Genomic DNA, 21,343 nt, shown 5'->3' on the forward strand with positions numbered 1-21,343 from the left:
GAATCTTGTTGAACTGGAAGGGCTTTTAGTTTAACCTTTCGTAAATGATGACAAGCATCATCTTTTGTAAACGAAACCTTAGAAATCAAGCAATATCAGTGCGACCTTACTGTAAAGCGCACTTTTTCCACTTTTACTTTTTCAACAATGCAAGCTTCTTACTAATTCATCAAAACCAAACAAGCACTGGCATATTAAAGACTCCTTAAAAAAAATGTCGCGCCCGATTTCTTTCTCAAATCGACACAATGTTCGAGGGGTGGCGATGTTGTATGTTGGTGGCTTATTGATGATGTTGATGATGATGATAGTTTTGGGATTTGGTGTTCAGGAGGGATCGTGTACGGTGTATGAAGTGAGAAATTCGACTTCCTTGTGGGACATTGTTCATGGAAATAAGTTGGTACCTGGTGATGAAGGTAAGTATCATGATTTATTCATCATTCAATTTGGATGATATGGTGATTAGTGGTATTGAGAGAGGGCAATTATACATGCTATTATCAAAGTACTTGGTATAGAAATATTGTATTGAAAGGTCTTACTAATGCTCCTATTACTATTAGAGCTGCCAGTGGAGAGAAGGTTTTGGTCGAAGGAGATTTGAATGCTAGTCAAAATTTGTTGAATTTTAATGTAGAAAACTTTATTCTGAAAGGTATTGAATTTAGATATGGTGATAGAGGACTGAGATTTTTTGGTGCTAGCAATGTTCTATTGGAAGATTTACACATTCATGATACCAGTGATGTTGGTATGGCAATGAACGATCGTGATGTTACCTATTCTAATGTTACAATTAGGGAAGCTTTTGTGTTTTTACTTTATTAGAAACTGGATGAAAACAGACACGTTCAAATCCACCACACTCATGGTACTGGAGAGTGCTTCTACTTGGGCTGTAATGATGATGCTTGTCGTTTGATTAATTCACTTATTGAATATAATTATTGCCATCATACATGTTGCGTTCAAGGTGATGGTATCGAAGTGAAGAGAGGTTCCTACAATAATGTTATTCGCCACAATGTCATTCACGATACTCACTATCCTGGAATTATTGTGTACGGTGCCAACAATGGTATTCCAAATATTATTGATTCCAACATTATTTGGAACGCTGGTGATAATGGTATTCAAATTGCTGCTAATACCATTGCTCGTAACAATATTGTACTCAACTCAAAGATGAATGGTATTAGTATTCAACCTAATCAAGGCAATCCAACAGCTGTTATTTTGGAACATAACACTGTCATTGGAGCTCTCAGTGGGTCGTGTCTCTCTACTTATAGTACATACATTGGTTCAGAGTTTGTGATTGCAAACAATGCATTCTATTGTGAGAATGCTAGTGCAATTTCTGAAACCAATGCAAACTCCAAAACTGTCTATCTTTCTAATGTTGTGAAAGGAAAAGTTACAAGCCAATATGCCAGCAATATTATTTATGGAACTGGGTTGAGGGATTTTACCAGTACTGCTTCTCTTCCTTTCAACACTTATCCTTCCCTTGGTTCGTCCTTACTTGGAGTTTCAACCTACATGGCTAATACATCAACTCCTTTGGATTTTGATGGTCGTGACAGAAGTGCAGCCTCACGTATTGATGCAGGTGCTTATCAACGGGTTGCTCAAAACTCACCAACATGGATTCCAGTAGCTGGTTTCAAAGATGGTTGGAGCAGTCCTGCTCAATCAACTTCTCCAAAGCGTGTAAAGCCTGTTCCTTCAGATAATGCACATTACAATAGAACAACTTTTATCATCACTCCACAAAATGGTTCTTCATTATTTGACTTGATGAGCACTTTACAACCTGGAGACACCTTATTGGTACGAGCAGGCACTTATCCTGTTAAATTTGCCAATGCTTGGTTTACCAAGATTGTCCTCTCTGGATCTCCATCAAATCCAATTACTGTTTCTGCATGGCCTGGTGAAAGAGTTGTTTTGTATGGTGATCCATACGGATCTCAAAACATAATCAACTTGGAAGTTATGTACTTTGTCTTCAGAGGTTTTGAAATGGTTTATGGTTCCAGAGGAATTAGACTTCATGAATCCTCTCATTCAATCTTTGAAGACTTGAACGTGCACCACACTTGGGCAAATGCAATCTCTGCAAATGATAAGGGTGTTCATTATCAAAATATTACATTCAGAAATAATCGGGTTGCTCATACTCATGGTACTGGAGAATGTTTTTATTTGGGTTGCCAAGATGCTGCTTGTATCTTTTCAGATTCTCTCATTGAAGGAAATCTATGTGAATACACGTGTTGTGAACAAGGTGATGGTATTGAACTAAAGCATGGTTCTTACAATAACATAGTTAGAAATAACGTTGTTCACGACACACCATATCCAGGTATTACCACTTATACTACTGGGGGCAATGCTCCAAATATTATTGAGGGAAATTTCATTTTTAATACTGGTGATAATGGTATTCAATGTACATCAGGTCAAATTATTCGAAACAATATCATTGTCAATGCAAGCATCAATGGTATTGATATTCACGATGATGGAGCTGTTTCTGATCTTACCATCACTCATAACACTGTAATTAACGCCAAAATTGCTTGTTTTTCTGCTGGTGGTTTACAAACAGCTTCAAACGTAATTATTGCAAACAATGCTTTGTTTTGTAAGTTTCATACTTTAAATGATTAACTAATCATTATAGGTGACAACTCTCAATACGGATATTATGAGAGATATTTATCTGATAAGAAGACTAGCACTTTTTATTCGGCAAGAAACTATTATTCAGGAAAAACAAATGGTGTTGGCATTGATTTGGTAAAGGTCAATAACAGTTCTCATGACATACTGTTGGGTATTGATTTACTGAATGCCTATCCAACATCGATCAGTAACCTTATTGGAGCGGGTAGCCTAAAGTATTCAACACCTTTGGATTTTAATGGAAATTCCAGATCATCAACTCCAGATGTTGGCGCTTATCAATATTCAACCCCTTCAAATCCAGGTTGGGTTGCTAAAGGATGGTTCAAGAATGGATATAACTCAGTATCCGTGTCAGGAAATTGGGAATATCCAAAGAATGTCCTTATTCCTCAAGACGACGATTCTTATATTGGAATGGTTTATCACATCACAGAAGCCAATTATTCATCTTCAAACTGCAAGTATGAAAATATATGGAAAACCATGGCATTGTTGAAACCTGGAGATACTATGATTTTCCATTCAGGAACATTACTAACCCAAGTCTGTGGGCATGGTTCTTTCTACAGAAGATTAACGGTTATTGGTAGCCCAAATCGTCCAGTGGTAATTAAGGTTGCGGATGGAGAAAGTGTAACAATTCAAGGCGACATCGGTCAGTCACAAAATATCATGGATGTTGCTTTTTACAATGTCCTTTTTAAAGGATTCAATATGAAATATGGATCCAGAGGTCAGTATCATTTTTGAGAAATATTAACTTTTGACAGGTCTTAGAGTCTATGAAGCCCAAAACACAACATTTGAAGGATTGGAAATTTCTGAAACAGCAGATGTTGCTTTCGCAGGAAACGATCTAAGAGGAGATTACAACAATGTAACTATCAGAAGAGTTAAAGTTCACCACACGCATGGTACAGGGGAATGTTTCTATTTGGGTTGTAATTTTGGTGAGTGCATTTGGAGAAATTCCATCATTGAGTACAACCATTGTTCGTAAGTTTCATTGTTTTTTTGAGATACTAAGAAAAAATCATTTAGACACACTTGTTGTGAACAAGGTGATGGTATAGAATTAAAGGCTGGTTCGTATGGAAATATTATTCGCCACAATGTAATTCATGATACTATCTATCCTGGAATCACATTGTACACTCCAATGGAGGGCAAGCCACCAAATGTTGTCTATGGTAATATTGTGTGGAATACTCAAGATAATGGAATACAAGTAACAGGAAATACAATTCTCATGAATAATATTGTAATGAATGCCAAATATTATGGAATTTCAATTCAAGAAAATCAACAGAGGGTGAACGGACTTGGTAACATTGAAAATGTTGCAATTCTCCACAATACAGTTGTTGGGGTAAGCTCTAAAACCAGTGGAGCTTGTTTTGCCACTAGTGGAACAAATTCTGGAAAAGGAAACATTGTAATTGCTGGAAATGCCTTTTACTGTTCAGATGCCAAGGCAACACGTGAAGTTAATGTTCATCCAAACACTAAGTATGGTATTAATGTTGTTAGCGGAACCAGTACAATGTCAGGTACCTTAATTGGCGACTTGGTGTCAGACTTTTTGGATGTTTCTTCAATTCCTTACAATTTGTATCCAAGAAAGGGAGGGAAATTATATGGCTCATCAAATCTCACAATTTACGATCTAGTTTCAAAAGATTTCAATGGTCTTGTTAGATCTTCACAAAGAATGGATGTTGGTGCCCTTCAATATATTGAAGGAAAAGATAACAACCCAGGTTGGATTCCAAAGGATGAATTCAAACCATTTACTGATCTTTCGCCTCTTGCAAGTCAGTCCACCAATACCACAATGTCCGATGCCCAAATAATTCTCAATAATGTAACTCTCAACTATTTTTTGGTCATTCTAATGGTATTTGTTTCAATTTGCTTATAATACTCTATCTGTTTGAAATAAACTTTACAATTTTCTGAACAATAAAGCAAAAAAATGTCATCACAACTTCTCTACTCGATGTATTGCATTTTGGAGGGCAACTTTCCAATGGATAAACAACATATTCAGGACTTCAACCAAAGAAAATCACCCGATTGGATGAATCTTTCTAAACCGTTAATTAGCAAGACCAATATTTGGCATCAGGCCTCAAGTTTTCATCAATTACAAATTAAATCAACACTCTGTGGATCAACGTGCACCGAATTAATTTCAGTGCTGGATTTTGAGGATACTTCATGTTGTTCTCTCTTTTTAATATTCGGAGGAAGATCTTCCGAAATCAGGGAAGGTACTTGCATGGTAAATGATGAAAAACAATTGTATTTGATAGAGATGGTTGATAATGAATTTTCCACATGTTTGAGCTATGTCTATGATGAAAATGTGTTGAATGAAAAACAAATTCCACAGGCACGATACGGCCATTCTAGTGTCTTTGATAAAGATAGAAAGTTAATGTATGTCTTTGGTGGGATGGCTGGAGGGAAGTGTCATAATGATTTGGCAATTTTTGATGTAGTGACAAGTTTGTGGACAATTGTTAATTTTGCAAATGTTGGATGCTTGATTCTTCCACAAGAAAGATATGGACATAATTGTGCCATTTACAAAAATTGGATGTTTGTTTGTGGAGGAAGGGATAGCTCAGGAAATATTTTAGGAGGAATTCAAGCTATGGATTTGGATCGTTGTTTATGGATGAATATTCAAGTGGAATCATTGAGTGGAAGAAGTTTCTTTACTATGGACGTGATTGAGAGAAGAGATGATAAAATTGAGATGATCATTGCTGGAGGAATTAGAAAAGATCTCAACGAAAAACCACTACAAAGACTTACCATCACTGTTGGGAATGAAAGATCTATACACTGCTCAGTTAATCCAATAGAAAATCAAGAACTGACTTGGGATAAGTACGGACATTGCTCTGTATTCAAAAATCAAACCTTGCTATTGGTAGGAGGTCAGAATCAAGATCACTCTCTAGATTGTAATAGCTTGGAATTTAGTATTGAGAGTGAAACCTTCTCCTCATTCTCATACTTTCTACAGCCATCTACACATTGCAGTTTGTCGTTCCTGAACATTTCGCAAGATCTTGATGTCAATCAGAATGATGGATTCTATTTTGCTTCATTACTTTATGACAGCACTTTGAATTGCTATGTTGTTGGGGGAAATTCGATAGCTACTTATAGAACTACACCATCAATAGATGTTTCAGAAAACGTTATCAGTGATACGTGGGTAAAGATTGTCAGCTTTTTGAATTACGATGACTTGAAGAAATTATGTCTAGTTTCCAAACGATTCTACACAATATTTACTGCAGATGTGATTTGGAAGCCAATTCTGTTTAAATTCTTTGCAGAAAAATTGATAATACCCGTATAATATGTGATTATAAGAAACAATTTCAGAAACTCATTCAAGACAAAATTTCTTCAATTAATGATAATAACAAGTTGTCCAATAAGGTGTGGCCTTTCAAAAGGAGATCATATTACGAGAGGGAAATCAACTTTACTCCACCAAATATCACATGCCCAATAAGGACTTTCAAAATTTCAGTTGTAGGAGAACCATTTATGGTGAAAGCATTTATTTCCAAAATTACAGGTAAAGATGTGAACAAGATAACTGAGGAGGAACCAATTCACATGGTGCAATTTTATTTCCATCACAATATCTATCACTTCTTGATGGATACTAGAACTAATGACATTCCAGAAGATCAACAGCAATCGTTCAGCCTCAAATTAGTTTGCATTCGATTAGGAAGAGCTAATCAATCTATCGCAAATTCTCATGATGTTACCTGTCCTACTATAGTTCTAGGTCTCGAAGAAGAGCTTTACAAGTTTTCAATATTTAAAAAGAGTTACAATAGTCAATACTTTCAACATGTGCTACCATTCGCAACTAGTAAGGATTTGACTTTAATATTCAAACAAATTACTTCAATTGGAGCATTTGAGAAGATTTCAACAGAGACTGGTTTTGGAATGTATCAGTTATTGGAATTCTTTCTTGATTGTATCAAAAATGATCCAACACAATCTTCAACCTCTGGTTGTGAACTTAATTGAATCAGAACAACAAATAGCACCAATTTCTAGGGTATAGCTATGCTTTATATGAGCCGTTAGAGAGAGACATCACGATTGGTATGTAATAGATATCCATTGGATGAGCCAACGGAGTGTAGGATAGCTGTTGTAAGATACTTGTCCTTGTAGTTTGGTACAGTAGTTTCCTGTAATCTCAACGTTTCACTGATATTCATTTAAAAACACCAAAGATATTGAGCGCTGCAAATTCATTTAAGAAAAATTCACTTCAACAATATTACTTGAAGGACTTTCCAGTAGAATATTAAGAAAATGGGTTTGAAATTAAGTATTGATGCAGTTGAGGAAATGTTGATTCCTCCACCAGGAATGCGTATCACTCCAGTTCTTTTCACTGCCTTATTCTGTGGAGCATTCCTAGTATTGAAATTGATCATTCAGGACATTATTCTATTTGTAATGAAGAGAAGAAGCAAATATTTAGAGGTTGAGGAAGGGGAAGGATCATCAAACGATGCAGCATTACCAATGAGTACATTCGCACTCGTTCAGAAAATGCAACAAGATGACAAGAATTCCATTTTCACCTTTCTTATTGTTTTGATTCCATACTTGATCTACTCTCAATCCAGTTACTTTAATTACACCTACTCATCTATTGATAAGCAAGTTTATTGGAGTTATACATGCATTGCCAATAGCATTTTTGGATGTCTTTTCATTTGCATCTTTACAATTTTAAGAGTCGTTCATTCAATTATTCTCAAAGTTGCTCCAAAATTGAATATTGGTTTTTGGCTTGCAAATCATGTCCTATCCATTCTCTTTATTTTGTATGCAATCAGTCTTGCCTTTACCTATCATTACACATTCATGTAAATTTCACATGCAACACGTTCAATGAAAGATGTGAAATTGTTCAACACAAAATAAATTTTTAATTTCCACCTCAAACCATAATTAATAATCTGCAATTCTAGAACATTGCGAGCTTGATATTGACAAGCAAGTATCCCTTCCAGAATAAATCAGTGATGCCTTAGCATTCTCATAAGCAAACAATGTCTTTCGCCTTTTACTAAAGACATCCGTGTGAGTGTGTAATCATGGGCTTCACGAATTTTTCTGCCACTTTCTCGAGTGGACAATCTTAATAGAAAACAAGCATTACTATTATATTCAACATTAGAATGAGAATTTTGATTATGTTCCTTCATCGCAACTCCTCTAAATAATGTATTGTAAAGTAATATTATCGGATTTCCCTTCGAAAAACCATTTTGGGAAGATTTAAATGACCTATCACAAGAAGAATCCAAGCTCTTTTTAAAAATGTCTCAACACCACCAATGCAACACCTACACTGAAGCTCTTGATCAGATTCATCTGCAATCCCTCGAATATTATCAAGAAGTTGTCGATCAACAAGGAGGTTGGGAGAATTACAAAGTCACACCAGAACAAGCTCGATACTACATCAATAAGAAGAAGCATACTTATCATATTTGGATGGGTGAGATGAAGAATGTTCATTTGGGAGAATCTGTTGTGAAGGATTTGAGAGATTTCATCAAGTATTTGGATCATGAGGAGGTGAGATTATTGTGGGATGAAGAATTGGTCAAGAGTCAAACTATTCACGAAACAATTGCAAAAAATTGTAAAGAAAGTTGTAAGCATGATGATTTGAAAGTTTTTTATAGAGAGTTTAGTTCTGGAAGTAAGGCCATTTCGAATCGTGAATTTGTAGTTTCTAGAAATATTTATCAAGATCCCAAATTGGAAAATGTGATGTGGTTGTGTACTCATACACCAATGGACTTTCCAGATTATGAACACAAGAATGCACCAAAGAATTCATCATGTGTAAGAGGAAAGGTCATGCTGACTTCATGGAGATTTGAAAAGTTACCATCCACTATTGAAGGAAAATCATGTTTTAACATTTCTATAATGACACATTCAGAACCTGGAGGTTGGGTAACTGCTTCTTTGTTTAATAATAGTGCAGGTGATAGACCAGCAGCAACAGTTTCGAGATTGGTTAAATATTTACAAACAACCAAACAATAAATAGCTAAAATATGTTTATTAAGGCGAAGTAAGGAATGATAAATTCATTTGGTGTAATCGGGCGTGGTATAGTGGTAGCATTCCAGACTGTCACTCTGGCGACCCGGGTTCAATTTTATGTAGTTTTAGGTTTTGGAAATTTTAAATGAAAATTTATGTTCCAGCCTTTGTGGTCAATAAATACTAATCGTATTTAATTATGAATTAAGAGTTGCTCCAGAGGATCATGAAATGTTATATCATGATTAAATCCAATGGAAATGTTTGAATTCTTCATTCATAGAAGATGAAAAATGTGTTTAGGTGGTATTGTTGTTCTATTAATTAATAAAAATTGAAATTTAAGGTACCAATCTGCATGTTCACAAATCCCCCATTCACAAACCATGGCTGGAAAGGAATGCAGCAATCATCTATGAACGAGGAAACCTACAGCGAAGCATGTTTCCAGTTCGATATCATGCTCAAGATATGTGACTACAGAGTCTTCATCTTGGTTAACCTCAAAGGTCAGATTGACTCAAAAAAGTCGAGTTTATGTATTCCTACAGAAAAGATCCTGTAGAAGTACAGTCAATGGTTTTATCAATCTTGCATCCTCAATGATGTTATATCGGTTGTGAAAGTGAGAAATGTTGTGAGGAAAAGTTATGGTTAAAAAATTGAGAAAAATTAGAAGACATATTCAAGAAAATATTTGAATGAGTTGGAGAAACACAAGGTCGTTTTTTAGTTGAGAATTTACAAATTTTGGTTGTTTAATTTGTAAATTGGAGAATTACTCTGTTGGAAGAAAATGATAAATAACTAAAAACGACCTTGTGTGATTATTGATCTATTCCCATATGAAAATCAAGTTTGTTTCCCAAACATGAAGCAGGGGTTCCCGAGTGGTCAAAGGGGGTAGACTCAAGTTCTACTGCGCAAGCTTCGTGGGTTCAAATCCCACCTTCTGCAGCTTTTGCTTCTTTCTCCCTCAATATTTTTGGTAATACCACCAGTTTCCTATTTTTATTGTGCGTATGACGTCTAGTTTCTATGGTAAAAGTTTGATTCAATTCCGTCAAGGCTCTATGAAGATAATCAATAAAGATAACACTGACCTCAAATATTCCAGTAAAAATACCTTTAAAAATTTCAAACAAACCAAAGATTGAGAAACAGCCGCTCATAGTTATTCTCTGAATGAAATGCCTTCTAGGAGCTACAGATCCATATTGTTACAGCGGAATAAGGTTTTTGTGAATGACAACATGGAGAACATTTTGGAAATGAAAAGTTTAAAATATTAATTTGCTTTTCAAGTTCTATTTATTTCCACAGATTTTTCAATGGAAAATTAAATTCTTTCGATTTTTCTATAAGTGAATGGATGATTGACTTGTCAATTGAATCATTTTTGATGAGAACTTGGAGTGGATCTACCCTTTCAAATAAGGATATAAAATACAACAAATAAATTCCATTTTCTATTGATAGTAACTTATCTGAATATAATTTGATGAAAGAGTCCATAATTGGATAGGATCTGTTCAATGTGTATACAAGTTGTGTTTTTTTGAACAATTGGAAATAATCTGGTAAGACTTTACACAATCTTTCCAATAGTGGGATTGTAAAATTGTTGGAAAGCAATAATTGGTCAAAATATCTTGGGACAGCAATCAATAAACACACTATAGTTCTGTGGTTTGTTTGAATTTTGTAAGCACCAATCCATTTTAAATGATTTTCAAAGTAGGTCATATAAATTGACAGTTCCTTCTCCCGACATGCAAGTTCTGTATTCAATTCAAACCACCATGCACTCATCAATATTTTGATTCTGTGATAGTGAAACTTTTTCATTAGTACTTCTTTTTCATTTTGATTTTTTGGGATAGTCTGAGATAGAATAATCAATTGTTGGCAATTTTCTTTTGGAAGTGGTATTTTGTTCCTTCTCACTCTTGACAATAAAACAAATTTAGGATTATTTGATTCGGAGATCATTGATGTGAAGGCATTCAGTAAATCATTGGTAGTGATTAATTGACAAAATTGAGGTTCATTCTTCAAAAGTGTATACAGTTCGGAAAAAGGCAAGAATTTCAATATTAAAGATAGTATTTCCGTGGGTAAGCTAGTTACATAATAAATACACATTTTTTAATGTTGCGTAAATCCTCCCAAAAGATTGCACTTTGGTGTTTAATATCTTTGAAACTTGTTGCTGGTAAAAATTAAAAGACTACAGCACCACAGGTTCCCAAGTTGTCTCCAACCTCAGTACTGATGTGGCTCGACGATGCTTAACTTCTCAAATCGGACGGGATGAGGTGCATTCATCGTGATATGGCCGTAGCCGTCTACTTCATTAAAATCACTCTTTTATTCCTTCCTCAACTTTAAGTATTGCTTAACCATCATCCTTGTTAAAACTCCTTCTTATTCTCCTCCTGTCAGCTTCATCTTGCAAATGCACGTTATCCAAATTATCAAATCTCAAGAAATCGCTTCAATAAATTACTACAACATGAACGTTGAAGCCTTTTTGAGCGTTTTTAAAAAGAATATTCAAAACACTTCACGAATAAGCTCAAAAAAAAAATATCAAAGATGCCAGCCTACAAGAAAGCACAACAATACGATTCCGACGACTCTGAAGAACAACAAGAAGAACAAGAAGTCATTGAAGAAGCTGAAGAAGAAATTCAAGACGTTAACGATGCTTCTGAAGATGAAAATGCTGATTCTGATGATGATATGCCAAAGAATAAGCCATTGAAGAAGCACGGTTTCAATGGTGGTAACCGTGGAGGTTTTGGTGGTGATAGAGAAGGTGGCCGTGGTGGCTTCAGAGGTGGAAGAGGTGGCCGTGGTGGTCGTGGAGGATTCAACAGAGATGGTCCACGTGGTATTGAAAAGCAAGATAAGATGGGAGGTGGTTTCAGAGGTGGCCGTGGTGGTTTTGGTGGCGATAGAGGTGGCCGTGGTGGTCGTGGTGGCTTCAGAGGAGGTCGTGGTGGTAGTTTTGGTGGTGATAGAGATGGAGGAAGAGGTGGTTTCAGAGGAGGTAGAGGTGGTGGCCGTGGTGGTGGCAGAGGTGGTTTTGGTGGTGATAGAGGTGGCCGTGGTGGTGGTCGTGGAGGATTCAGAGGAGGTAGAGGTGGTCGTGGTGGTAGAGGTGGTTTCAACAGAGATTAATTTCTTTATTCACCCTAGAACCATTTCAAAAGAACCTATAGTTGTAGTGCTATCATTCCTGTTATCTTTGTGGAGTGAATTAATACTGCTGCAATGGTTCTTTTCTCTATTGTTACCAAGATTTTTGGTGACATTTTCTCTCAACACTTGTTTATACACTTTAGGTCCAACTCAAATTCCCTCAACAAACTTGAAAGTCTGAGATGAGCCTGTCTCAGCTAAATTGAAACAGGTCTATTTAATAACTAGGTCTGATTGGTCTTACTTGTTTGCTTGACCCATGCTAAATATTCATTTATTATAATATTATCAAGTTTGTTCATTATTTTAAAAAGCCACACACAGTTCGTATGTATGAGGGAAGCTATGAATTGATTCAAATATCAATCTAGCACAAAATCGCAAGTCAGATATCATGGCTGACAACAAGCAAACAGACCAATGTTATGTTTCAACGAGTTGGATGAATGTGGTGTGAATAGTTGGGAAATATGTCCAATGTTTGAATAGGCAATAATGTGGAATATTTGGAAGTTGGCAAGATAGCAACTTGAATTGTTCGGAAAGTTTGTTGTGGAATTACTCGAGGAAATATTCACAAATTAGGATTTTGTTAGGAATTTATTAGGAGGATAATTGGTCAACAGAATTCTGGATGTCTGACATAGTCCATTGGTTCGGCTCCACAACGTTCATTCATTTTGGCATAAGGTTTAATTGTGGAAAAGTTGTCCAATTTCCAATACCAAGGTCCAGCTACTTGACAGTAAGGTAGATTATCATTGTTGACATTACACTTTTCAGGTCTCCAATTCAAATCCCATATTCCCAATTGGTATATATCCTTTGGGGTAAACTCACCACTTTCTAATTGGTTAGTCAAATTTCCAAATATTCCAGCAGCCTTTAACAAATTCATATACATTACTGAACATACCATCATTGGCTTGCCGTCATAAAGCCATCCATCTTTTTCAGGTAATGTAAGAGCATAATTGATTGTAATGTTCAATTTGTTCAAATAATCGAATACACACATAACTTCCGTACAATTAGCATTAATTCCATAATAATGTTTGAGTCTTTGATTCATTCCTTTAAGGAAGAGCAAATTAATTGCAGAACCAGCATACCAATTGTTAAATAGAACAAAAGTGGCACCAATCATATCTCCAGAGAGTGGGTGTGGATAATTATCTTCTTCAGTATCTATCCATGCATAGGCAATATTTACAAAACCATATTCATTTCCTTCCAAAGTTTTAAACAACTCTACAGCTGCAGATTCATTATAGAGTTTTCTATATTCTGGAGCTAATCTTGCAATAATAATGGTAGAATCAACTTGAGAAGCAGTGTACCATGCTGGCCATGGAGTTCTTCTGACTCCTTCCTCAGTCGACTCGACAACGTATTTAACACCATCAATCTTTAAAATAGACGCAATATGTCCAGTTCTGGCTCCAGTTCCGTACATTAATAAACAATCCAATCCACTCAATTGAAGTTGCATGACAACATCACCACTTTCTAGCTCATAATCTTCCAAGTAAATTTGTTTGATAGGTCTTTCATTGAATTCAAAACCCATATCTTCTTTCAAGAAACTCATCTTATCCTTCTCAAAATACATGCCAGCAAGTAATTTTCCAGCATTGAAAGCATCAATAATGGTTTGGAAAATGGCATCTTTGAAATAAAACATTCTCAACCCATTTTGTAAAACGTCTTCCCATTCTCCGTCATCTTTCAAGTGTTCCAAAATCAGTTCATGTTTTCCGTGTGTGAATAGAACCTTGACAAAGTAATTTTCTCTTGTTGTAATAAAATACCAATCATAACAGAGGTAAGATACTGGTCCACTTGTCTCAAATTCCAAAGTGACGGATTTCTTTGCAGAATCAATTTTGGTAATTCTGGCAGATGTGTTTTGGAAACAAGGAGCATAGGACCAACTAATTGGCTTGCCATCAATTTTAGCATTTCCAATAAATGATGGAACCCAATTTCTTCTATGATCTGGAGGCATTGGATCTGAGCTACTTTTTCCAAATTGTGTCTTGATTGACTTGTTATTTTCTTTTGACAATTGCCACAATGCCTTCCAACTCATTCTCTTCATAGTTCTAGCAATTGATCTCGTTCTCACAAAATCACCCTTCCTTTCCACAAGCATGGTCTCCGTCTTGTGATAGAGTGATTCACTCTCAGTATAATATCCATTACTTGGTGATGCATAAATATTTCCTCTCTCGTGATGTTCTTTATGATGATGAATATTATTGTTACTATTCAATAATTGTTGGGTAAACTTATTAAAAGTTTCCTTGTTAGAAGTTACATAGGTGAGTGAAGCCTCTTCATGATGATGATCAAACATCGGAATGGTTAATTTTGCATTTACAATTACAATTGATAGAATCAATAGTACAATATTTATCCAATTATAAATAATAAAATTCTTCCCCCGCAACATCATCTCTCTCTTATATTGTATTAAAAAAGTGATGTTGTTGTTTTTTGCTTTGGAGTTTTTAAGATTTTTTTTAAAATTAGAATTGATTTGGATTCTTGAAGGAAGTTGTTTTACAAAATGGTTTGTTGTAAAGTAGAGTCCAATTTAGCTGTTTGTATACAATGTGATATTTCAAATATAGAGAATAGGGAATGTATTCAATAAAGATTTTTTCCCATCTAGCAAGGAAACCAAAGAGTTCTTTAAATTGTAATAATTGTTAGTTCCGTAATTAATGTTTCCAATAGTTATTGAAGCTTTACATTTCTGAGATTTCCAATACTGGCTTGAACTAATTTACAATCTTCTTCAGAAATTGGAGTTAAATGCTTTTTATATTTGGAAAAAATCTTTTGTATTACGAAAATAATCATCAACTTCCTTATCAATAAATATTTTGGTTTTATCCTCTAATCAATCATATGCTTTTGGTCTCTTTTCAAAGTCCGTTGCTATTTCATAATCTATTGAAAAGGAAACACGATTGATTGATACGCTTGTTGGGAAACTAGTTGTGAGTTTTCTTATTTGGAGAGCTAGTATTCATTTCTTGGGTTTGTTCGGTAGTGAGATATTTCTCAACTTGATCAACTTGTGGATACCATAAATTTGAAATTAGTATAGAAACAAGATCTATTCTTTTCTTTAGGTTAAAGTGACTATATGAACCAAAATATGACAAGGTATAAGCCAGCTTAATGTTTTCATCAACAGGACATACAAATTGCACTTTGTTGGTTTTCCAGTCACGCCTAATATTTGTAATTCTTTGTGCCATTCCTCAAGTGGGCTCTTTATCAATTTTCTTGCAGTAAACGCCAAAGTCAATTGCAGGTCCAGTAATTAAAGGGATGAAATCTTTGTGCAAAGAGTGACGGCTGTACGAAACAGACGAATCTTACCTAATTAGTTTGATAAATTTATGGTTTTTGTACTCATCAATTGATAAACGAATTTTCTTATCATTAATAAATAAACCAACATGTTCCAATCCTTTTCTCAATTCCTGCAAATTGTTGTTCTTAAAAATGGTTGTAAACTTTTGTAGTTTTATTTGCCCTAATCTGCTGTTTTTTAAAAGAAATATCGTTTGGAATTCACAACAGAAACACGGAATTGTAAATTCGAAAAAAATGGAGGAAAAAATTCCTGCGATTTTTCATCGAGAAGTAATCACAAAATTTGATTTTCTACCCAAGCTAAAGCATTCGACTATTGCAAGACATTCAGAATTTCAAAAATTCCTATCAAATTTTCTACGCGAATACAATTCTTCAAAGAACCAAATTCCTTCAAGACGATATGGTAAATATGCAACCACTAAAGAAGTGAGTGCCATCATCAAGGAAATTCTAGAGTGGTACTGGCTAGATACGGAGGAGGAGAAGGATAGCACTGCTCTTGGATTAATTCTGGAGAGAATGGGATTTCCGAATCATGTGATTAGTTAAGGTCTGGAAGTGTGTAATTTTATTGGTCATTTCCATTTGGATACTTGTTTGGTTTTCTTGTTATCTTCTTATAAGTGGTTGCTGAATGAATCCTTTTTCAAGAAACAACAACACAATAGCAATTTCATGGGCAAGATTAATGATGGTGAATGTGTTAATGCTTTCAATTATGTTAGAGATTTGGAACGTGCAAGAGAACAGTTTGATTCATCGTATTCGGAAAGAACAACTTCTATTGGTGATGATGAAATTCAACATGTTCTTGATGGACATATGGTCAATTGGATTTTATTACTCCAAAGAGTGTTAAAGATGAGACCAGAATTGCAGAGGCAGATAAAGGAGGATGGAGGTGCTGATTGGTTGGTTCGTGCAGTGTCTTTAAAAACACATCACCCAGTAATTCATAATATGGCAAGTGCTAAGAAGTTTCTCCAATTAATGAAGAAATTTACAACTTTACAAGGTCAACCGTATGCAGAAATGAATTTTGATGAAAAATTTGAAATGCTCAAGGTTGTGACAAGAACATTTCTTGTTACAATGAATGGTTTAGAGCAAGTCCACAAATGGTTTTTGGATGGTAATCAGGATTTATCTGTGAATCAACTAGAGAATGATAGAGATCACTTTCGTATAAGAATAGTTGAAATTTGCATTAGAAATTCAACAAGCTTACAAGGACTTGCAGGAGACTTATACTCAGACAATAGTGATCCAAGAGCAATTGTCAAACTCAGAAGTTCACCGAAAGGAAAATACTCAAAGAGTCGTTATAGATTATATTTTGGTGTTAACACAACCTTGACTGTATTATTTTCCTTTCCAAGAATGGGATTGACATCTCAATTATTTCTTTCAGAAAATTCAGATTTGGAAAGTTTAAAGGATTTGAAAACTGTTGCAGGAAATTATTGGGGAGAAGAAACAGTTCTCAAGATTAAGCAAGATTTTTGTAATAGCATCAATAATGGTAAAAAGCCAACAGTTTCAAAGCAAGATTTTTCAAAATGCAAACATTTGGAAAGAATTTCACAAGAATTTAGAGCTGCTCGAGTTTTGAAAAGTTATCAAGATTCTCCAATTACAATTGCCGGTTATTCATTTCATCAATTATGTCAAAATACCAGTGGAATGCATTCGTATAAGTATACTTATTATTGTGGAGATTTGGCTGATGAATTGCCATTGGGAGTGGAAGATGTGAAGGAGTTTTTTATTCCTAGTCATCTCAATCCAGATTTGTACAAACCAGAAAATCAATTGAAATTAACAGTTCGTTTATCGCTCTTAAATACTCCAATATCTCCTACGATTAATATTTCAGAATATCAAGTTATTGAAGATGTTGGTCTTTTCACAGATGGTTGTGGTTTCATTTCTCCTGATTTAGCAAGAGAAATTTATAGAAAAATTAAACAGGCAGAATCTAGAGAGAAAGTTCACGTATTTGAGAATGCACAATACATGGTTGATGTACAGATGATTTATCAAGATTCTGATCCAGTTGAGGATGATATGGATGATAATGTTCCTTCAGCATTTCAGATTCGTTTTAGAGGAGCAAAAGGCATGCTCCTACAAAATCCAAATGTGAAAGGAATTGTATTAAGAGAATCTATGGTTAAATTCAACGTAGATTTAGATGAAGATCTCGATGAGGAAGACGAAAGTCTTTCGAATATCCATGTAGTCGGTTATTCAGAACCATCTAATTTTGCATTCGCCAACTCAACAATTTTGTACATGATGAGTGGATGTGTTGATGGAGGTGAGAAATTTGAGGGAATAATTATGAATATGTGGAAGGATTATGTTAATGACATTTTAAAAACCTATTCTAATGAAGATACTTCCCAATTGATGAAGAAATATTTCAAAGAAGGCGATTTTCATGCCTTAAACATTTTCGGATTGACCAAAGATGTTGCACTCGCTTTCCTTGCAGGACCATTCAGAACTCAATTGTTGAATCTTAAACTCCCTATTCAAAATGCTCGGAGAGTTTACGGAGTTTGTGATCCACTCGAAGTGTTAGAACCAGATGAAGTTTTTGTTAGAATTAGAATGGAAGATGGCACTTTGAAAACCTTGGAAGGAACTATTGCCATCACTAAAGAGCCATGTCTTCATAGAGGTGATTTACGTTTGCTGAAAGCTAAGAAAATAGAGAGTTTAGAATATCTTTCAGAAGTAATTGTTTTTCCTATTAAGGGAGAAAAAAGACCTATTCCTAACATGATTACAGGAAGTGATTTGGATGGTGACAAATATCTTGTCATTTGGGATGAACCTCTTGTTTCATCTTTCGTCCAACAATTCGAACCTGGAAACTTTGATGAAGAAATTGAAGGAGAAAAACGTAATTTCGAACCAGATGTTTTTAAGGACTGGATAGGATTGAGACATTCCTATGTAGATTCGTATGGATATGAATGGAGTAAAGGTGAGAATTGGAAAACCATGCAAAGACTTTCAGATATTGTAAATATGGCTGTCGATGCACCTAAAAAGGGGAAAACATTCAAGGCAGGTGCAATGGAGAAGGATATTGTTAGAAACTTTCCGAAATATCCTCATTTCCATAATTCAAAGACAAAGGAAGCTGTTAGAGTGAGTACTTCAGTTGTTGGGAAAATGTATGATTTTGCAATTGATAGAGTTACTGAGCGTTTTAAATTTCAGCCAGTTACTGACAAGCGTCAAACATCAACTGACGACAAGGAATATTTATTCTTGGATAATTTATACCAAGTATTGCGAAGGAATAAGGATATTTCAGTCAATCAGTTTTTGAACTTTATTTGGAAACATTTTTCAAACATTTTATTGAGAAGCACTACAATTCAATTTGCTTCTGAGTTTTTAGATTCGTTTTGGAGATTCTTATGTATGTTGACAATACGAAAAGAGAAAACTATTATATTGTGTTGTCTTAACACAACTGTTGATAAGGTTAATAACAGTTCTATGAATGCAATTATTAGCGAAATGACAAAGAGCGATAATTTAGTACTAATGGTTCAAGGAATATCCGAAACTAAACTCAAATTCAAAGAAGATTTGCAAAATGACAAGATACATGACTCCTCTGCATGTTCTTTATTCAAATTTTCCAACTCGAATGTTGAATTTATTCATTTCCTTTTTTATGAAATATTCTTTGATGCAGCTTCAAGAATCCAAATTGATCTAGGGTACAATTTGCTTACCAATTATACCCTATCTCAAACCCTATTTGAAAATATTGTAGAACCATCGACTTTGAATCCAGTTCTCTTTAAAAAACCAAAAACTATCTTTGAAATAATTTACAAAGCTTGCAATGGCAAAGACTCAGATAGAAAGAAGCATGCATTGTACATTGTTGGACTTTTATTCAAGAATGGTATAATTTTACCTAGAAACTATGATTTGGCTATCAAATGCTTTAAACTGGCACTTTCAAAAGAGAACAATATCCGAATTGGATTTATACCATATTTGTATAATAGTGAAAAACGACCTGTAATGAAAGAATTGAAGATTCTGGCAAAGGCAGGATATGCTGAAGCACAATACAACTTGGGAAGATTAAGCTATTTTGATGGCGATCAATGGTCTGCTTTGGAATGGTTGAAAAAAGCTGCTTTTCAATGTGTTCTTAATATTGAAAACAGAGGATTGGATAAGAAGAACACTCTTTACTTTTTATCAAATCTCTACAGGGATGGTACTATTGTTGAGTGGAATAATGATAGATATCTTCAATTATTGGAAGAATCTGCTAAATTAGGATCTATTGATGCAATGTACAAGATTGGAAGAAGGATGGAGTTGACCAAACAGTATTCATTTGCTTGTTTTTGGTATGAGAGAGCAGCCTATGAGGGAATATTAGAAAATTATTTGCAAGGTTATGGAATGAAAAACTCTTGTCGATTCAGCTTGGAAATTGATGAATATGGAATTGATTCAATGAATAGATTGCCACCTCTTCCATTGCAAAATGATCTACAAGTTGAAATTCAACTTGATATTTCAATAGAAAGTCCTCTCTTGAAGAAAAATATGCTATTTGTGCAGAGTTCAAATCCAGTTTTCCAAACTTTTTGTAATGATGGAACAATTATTCCACCAAACGAAATTGAAGAATTTACCAAGATTCTCCCAAGTTCTAATATATTACAAAAGAAATATGAAAGGAAATATGAAAGCATCCATGACTCAGCAAAGAGAACTATGGAAAAAGCAGAAAAAATGCTGAAATTGGCTAACCAAACTATTGCTCATATAGATAGAATTTTAAACAAGGGAAAGAGTTCAGATTCGAAAGAATCTCCTCTTGAAAATGAGAGTAAAGAAGAAGTAGAAGAAATATCTACTGAACAAATATCAACTGAACAAGAAGATACAAAAGAATCTATTATTCCACACACAAAATGGAAACTGATTTATAGAGGAAGTAAGGATGGATACGAATCTAATGATTTCCATAGAAAGTGTGATGATAAAGGTTCCACTTTCATCATAGTCAAGACTAAAGAGGACGAAATATTTGGAGGATATACAACCCAAACTTGGAAAATTCCCCAAGCAAATATCTTTGGACACACACAACGAAACGATGAAAATGCATTCTTATTCATTCGTTCCAAGAGTCGCAAATATTTTAAACTTCCAATCACAAATCAACCAAGTATTGATTGTACTCACGCAAGATTAATTGACTTTCTTGATTTTACCATACCAAATAATTGTGATATAATTCCAGGACATACTAATTTCGGAATGAATTATCAACTTCCAAAATGGTCTAAGGGAAATGGATTCAGTTTTAGTGAATCTCTTGATAATAGAAGAAGTTTTTATGTGGAAGAAATTGAAGTTTATTCATTAATAGATTCTGAAGATGAAAATAGTCCACTCATGTCTGGATCAATCAATCTTTCTCAGATAAGAACAGATGGTCCTATGTTTAATTGGGATGATTATTTGAGCTACGTTAGAGCACGAAATAGTGATCCTTATGGTACAAGAGCATACACAGAAAGTGTAAGACAAGCAAGAATTTCAAGTGATGAAGGAATTGAAAGATTGAAAGACAAGTTGCGTCTAATGGGAGTTTTCAAGGAATAGTGTATTTATTTAAAGTTTAAAAGGATTCATTCCAAAACAAAGATACCTTCTCTTCCCTCTCTGAAGAATGTCATGAAGAATATTTCAATTTCCAGTGATTTGCAATGTCTGTGCTCCAATCTACAAATAAAATTACAAAAATCTGAATCAAATCCATGAGACTGATCAATTAAAAAACACTAATCGGACCGAGTGTGAAATTCCTGACAATTCAATGGATGGAAATTTTGGAATTTGTACAGCGTTA

At 34.7% G+C, this 21,343-nt stretch overlaps 6 protein-coding genes, 1 non-coding gene and 1 pseudogene across 8 annotated transcripts; 7 read left to right on the forward strand and 1 right to left on the reverse strand.

Annotated features, from left to right (window-relative positions):
• Positions 1-304: 304 nt before the first annotated feature.
• On the forward strand, positions 305-6,771 carry NAEGRDRAFT_79837 (uncharacterized protein; the record flags this gene model as incomplete). Its single annotated transcript, XM_002676886.1, has 8 exons — positions 305-419; positions 470-792; positions 832-2,653; positions 2,693-3,430; positions 3,468-3,693; positions 3,739-4,511; positions 4,896-6,016; positions 6,103-6,771. 8 exons carry the CDS (start codon positions 305-307, stop codon positions 6,769-6,771), a joined length of 5,787 nt encoding a protein of 1,928 aa, XP_002676932.1.
• Positions 6,772-7,065: 294 nt separating this feature from the next.
• On the forward strand, positions 7,066-7,632 carry NAEGRDRAFT_67825 (uncharacterized protein; the record flags this gene model as incomplete). Its single annotated transcript, XM_002676887.1, has 1 exon — positions 7,066-7,632. One exon carries the CDS (start codon positions 7,066-7,068, stop codon positions 7,630-7,632), a length of 567 nt encoding a protein of 188 aa, XP_002676933.1.
• Positions 7,633-8,085: 453 nt separating this feature from the next.
• On the forward strand, positions 8,086-8,826 carry NAEGRDRAFT_67826 (uncharacterized protein; the record flags this gene model as incomplete). The annotated part of the gene is made up of 1 exon (XM_002676888.1): positions 8,086-8,826. One exon carries the CDS (start codon positions 8,086-8,088, stop codon positions 8,824-8,826), a length of 741 nt encoding a protein of 246 aa, XP_002676934.1.
• A 57-nt stretch (positions 8,827-8,883) lies between these two features.
• NAEGRDRAFT_t324 lies at positions 8,884-8,955 on the forward strand (annotated as a pseudogene). The gene has a single exon. The product of its transcript is annotated as a tRNA-OTHER (tRNA).
• A 747-nt stretch (positions 8,956-9,702) lies between these two features.
• NAEGRDRAFT_t325 lies at positions 9,703-9,783 on the forward strand. Its single transcript has one exon. It is a non-coding gene; the product is annotated as a tRNA-Leu (tRNA).
• Positions 9,784-11,424: 1,641 nt separating this feature from the next.
• Positions 11,425-12,012, forward strand: NAEGRDRAFT_67827 (uncharacterized protein; the record flags this gene model as incomplete). The annotated part of the gene is made up of 1 exon (XM_002676889.1): positions 11,425-12,012. The coding sequence occupies one exon, from the start codon at positions 11,425-11,427 to the stop codon at positions 12,010-12,012; it is 588 nt and encodes a 195-aa protein (XP_002676935.1).
• A 640-nt stretch (positions 12,013-12,652) lies between these two features.
• On the reverse strand, positions 12,653-13,489 carry NAEGRDRAFT_33762 (uncharacterized protein; the record flags this gene model as incomplete). The annotated part of the gene is made up of 1 exon (XM_002676977.1): positions 12,653-13,489. The coding sequence occupies one exon, from the start codon at positions 13,487-13,489 to the stop codon at positions 12,653-12,655; it is 837 nt and encodes a 278-aa protein (XP_002677023.1).
• A 2,171-nt stretch (positions 13,490-15,660) lies between these two features.
• Positions 15,661-21,096, forward strand: NAEGRDRAFT_49240 (uncharacterized protein; the record flags this gene model as incomplete). The annotated part of the gene is made up of 2 exons (XM_002676890.1): positions 15,661-15,855; positions 16,054-21,096. The coding sequence occupies 2 exons, from the start codon at positions 15,661-15,663 to the stop codon at positions 21,094-21,096; spliced, it is 5,238 nt and encodes a 1,745-aa protein (XP_002676936.1).
• Positions 21,097-21,343: the final 247 nt, after the last annotated feature.

Source organism: Naegleria gruberi (genome assembly GCF_000004985.1).
Source record: "Naegleria gruberi genomic scaffold NAEGRscaffold_25, whole genome shotgun sequence".
NCBI classification, from domain to species: Eukaryota; Heterolobosea; class Eutetramitea; order Acrasida; family Naegleriidae; genus Naegleria; species Naegleria gruberi.